This window comes from Montipora foliosa, chromosome 1 (assembly GCF_036669935.1).
Source record: "Montipora foliosa isolate CH-2021 chromosome 1, ASM3666993v2, whole genome shotgun sequence".
In the NCBI taxonomy this organism is placed as follows: domain Eukaryota; kingdom Metazoa; phylum Cnidaria; class Anthozoa; order Scleractinia; family Acroporidae; genus Montipora; species Montipora foliosa.
The window spans coordinates 12,997,924-13,000,423 of NC_090869.1; the positions used below are offsets into that span (position 1 = coordinate 12,997,924).

The 2,500-nt window shown below is 39.3% G+C and overlaps 1 protein-coding gene and 1 long non-coding RNA gene across 2 annotated transcripts in view; one reads left to right on the top strand and one right to left on the bottom strand.

Moving 5' to 3' along the window:
* LOC137981723 (uncharacterized) overlaps positions 1–1,174 on the top strand; it is a 2,069-nt gene extending 895 nt beyond the window's left edge. The window contains exon 2 of the mRNA XM_068828785.1: positions 279–1,174. Within this exon, the coding sequence (XP_068684886.1) occupies positions 279–1,174 (896 nt within the window). The remainder of the gene's footprint in view (positions 1–278) is intronic.
* The window catches only part of LOC137985362 (uncharacterized), a 188,174-nt gene that overhangs the window by 174,442 nt on the left and 11,232 nt on the right, over positions 1–2,500 (bottom strand). The window lies entirely within an intron of this gene.

Genomic DNA, 2,500 nt, shown 5'->3' on the forward strand with positions numbered 1-2,500 from the left:
GTATCTATTGTACGGTCCTGTATTTGCACTCAGATTCACGGCTTGAAATGAACGCTCACAAACTTCCGAGTGCGAGTGATTTTGATAATCTGCGAGAGAGAAAAATATCCACTGGCAAACGTTTGCAAGTTAGAATCATACATGTCTCCCAAACATTTGGAAAGATTTTTCTAGTGGTCTCACCAATTTGATAGTGGTTTGCCCTGAGATTCTTCCCTGTTCGCCCTTGATTTTTAAGCCTCTCATTTTTTTCTTTTGTTATGTTCTCTTTTTATCAGGTCAAACAAAATATTTTTTTTCTTTGAAGCAGTACAAAACAGAAGTCGGGAAGGACTACAAACGTTTAGTTTTTTGTCTGTGTAACACAGATCACTTTTCTGCCTATGAGAAGTATCTCCAGGAGCCTGCCAGTACATCAGAGGGCCCATCAGAGGATGACTGTCAATCCACTGCAGAGGAGTTTCCTTCCATGTGTGAGCAAATAGAGTTGGATGAGGCCATAGCTCGAACATTGCAGAATGAATTGAATTCCTGCAACTCAAAGGAAGTCATTGATGTTCCCGTAAGTCTGGAAAACCAAGCAGCTATGACTCCAAATGGTAACTATGCACTGATAAACATTTACAAAGATGTAGTAGACAGTTTGGCATCCCAAGTTAAACATGATAAGCAATTTTTCATTACAACAAGAAGAAAAGCTCCTTTCTCCAGAATTATTAGCTTGTGGCAAAGACAAACCTCCAAGTCCCACACAACAAATAGATTGAGTGTCCACTACAGTGGGGAAAGTGGCATTGACAATGGAGCCATTGCCTTAGAATTTTTGGAACAATGCATTGCTGATATGGCTGAAAGCATGTTTCCAGATGGAGCCCCAATGGACTCCTCCTTTCTTGTACAAAATGGCAGTTTCCGAACATGTGGAGAGATTGTTGCTGTCTCACTTGCTCAGGGAGGCCCACCCCCCTGTTTTCTTGAACAGTGTGCCTATGAAGCAGCATTTAAAGAATTTGACATGATGAAGATTGGAGAAGAAAACCTGATGCTGACTACCTCTTCTCACTTTTGGAACCTCATTATTCACGGGAAGGCACATCAAGACGATGCTTTGAAGGGGACATCATGGACTTCTTTCAAGACATTCTCAACGACTGTGAAACAGGAAATGTGGTAGGTCATGTGGCACCCATTGCATGCAACTTTAAAGAGGAACAGAACTCGGATGAGGATGAGGCTTTTAATCAAGATGAAAGCTTGGTTTTTGAGAGTCCTAGTCTCAGTGTACCAGGGATCATGGGCTGGCTGACAGGATCACAGCATAAGCCAATTTCAGGAAAAAGGTTTAAAATACCAGTTTATTTTGACCACGACTGTTTAAAGAATAAGCCAGGGCACTCTGTTTGCTTTCCTGTTGTTAGTGCTTGTGCGAAGTCCATAACATTTCCAGTTCAGCATTTACAGAATGCAGAATCATTTAGAGAGCTCTTTACTTTGGCTTACTGCAAAAGCCAGGCTTTTGGCAGGCCATAAACTAATGAATTGTTCGACTATAGGCGCCTATTGCCCATCAACTGGAAAGAAATAAAAGAACAAATTATCATGGACTGAACAAAGAAACATTTCTTTATCCATGGTTTACACAGGCTGAAAATTACATGATCAGTCACCTAGTTGTGTTACAGTTGTTTTTCATTTCCCTGCAGTTTGAGTGCACCTATATGGTTTCCAAGGAAATAACAGCCCATCTAGCCCTCTAGCTAATATGCTGTTGGCTTTATTAGTAGAATCGATAGACACTGTAAACATTGTTTTGTTTTTTACTAGAAAACACTGTTTCACTTTGCACAATCAGTTGGTTTATAATTTGACTACATATAACCTAAACTTATATGGTGCATATTATGTTCCAAAAAAGGTTTCAGTCTTTTTAAAAGATCCTGTTATTGTCAAAGTTAAAAGGTACAATGTATAGGTTATGAGTGGAATAGTCAAGACTTCATCATAAAAACCTTCATCATGTTAGCTCTTGTGGGCTTTGTTCATGTGTAATATCTTTGTTCCTGTTATTACACAAAAGCATTGGGTGATATATCTGCCATTTTGACTGTTCCATTTGTTTCCATGTTTAAAAGGTATGTTGCTTTTGGAGTTTCACAGTGCTGCACAAACACTGAAAGTATTTCTGGGTCACATTTGCCTGTTACCTGGGACAATCATATTAGAGTTTAAGCTGATATTATTAACAGATGGAAGCCATGGCAGTATTCACCAGTTTCTTGCAATTACAAAATTTTGCATCCCATTGGCTACAGGGAAACACCCCAGAAATGTTTGTACTCAAGTTTATTAATAAAGATGGTATGGTTTACTAAGAAAGACCACAAAATAACAATTTCTTCTGGACCATTTATTTTTTATTGGGTGGTGAAGCATGCCAAGAAAATTAAGGCTGCAAGGGCTGGGGGCATCAGAAAAATTTGCTGTGTAAGGGGGAAGGCAC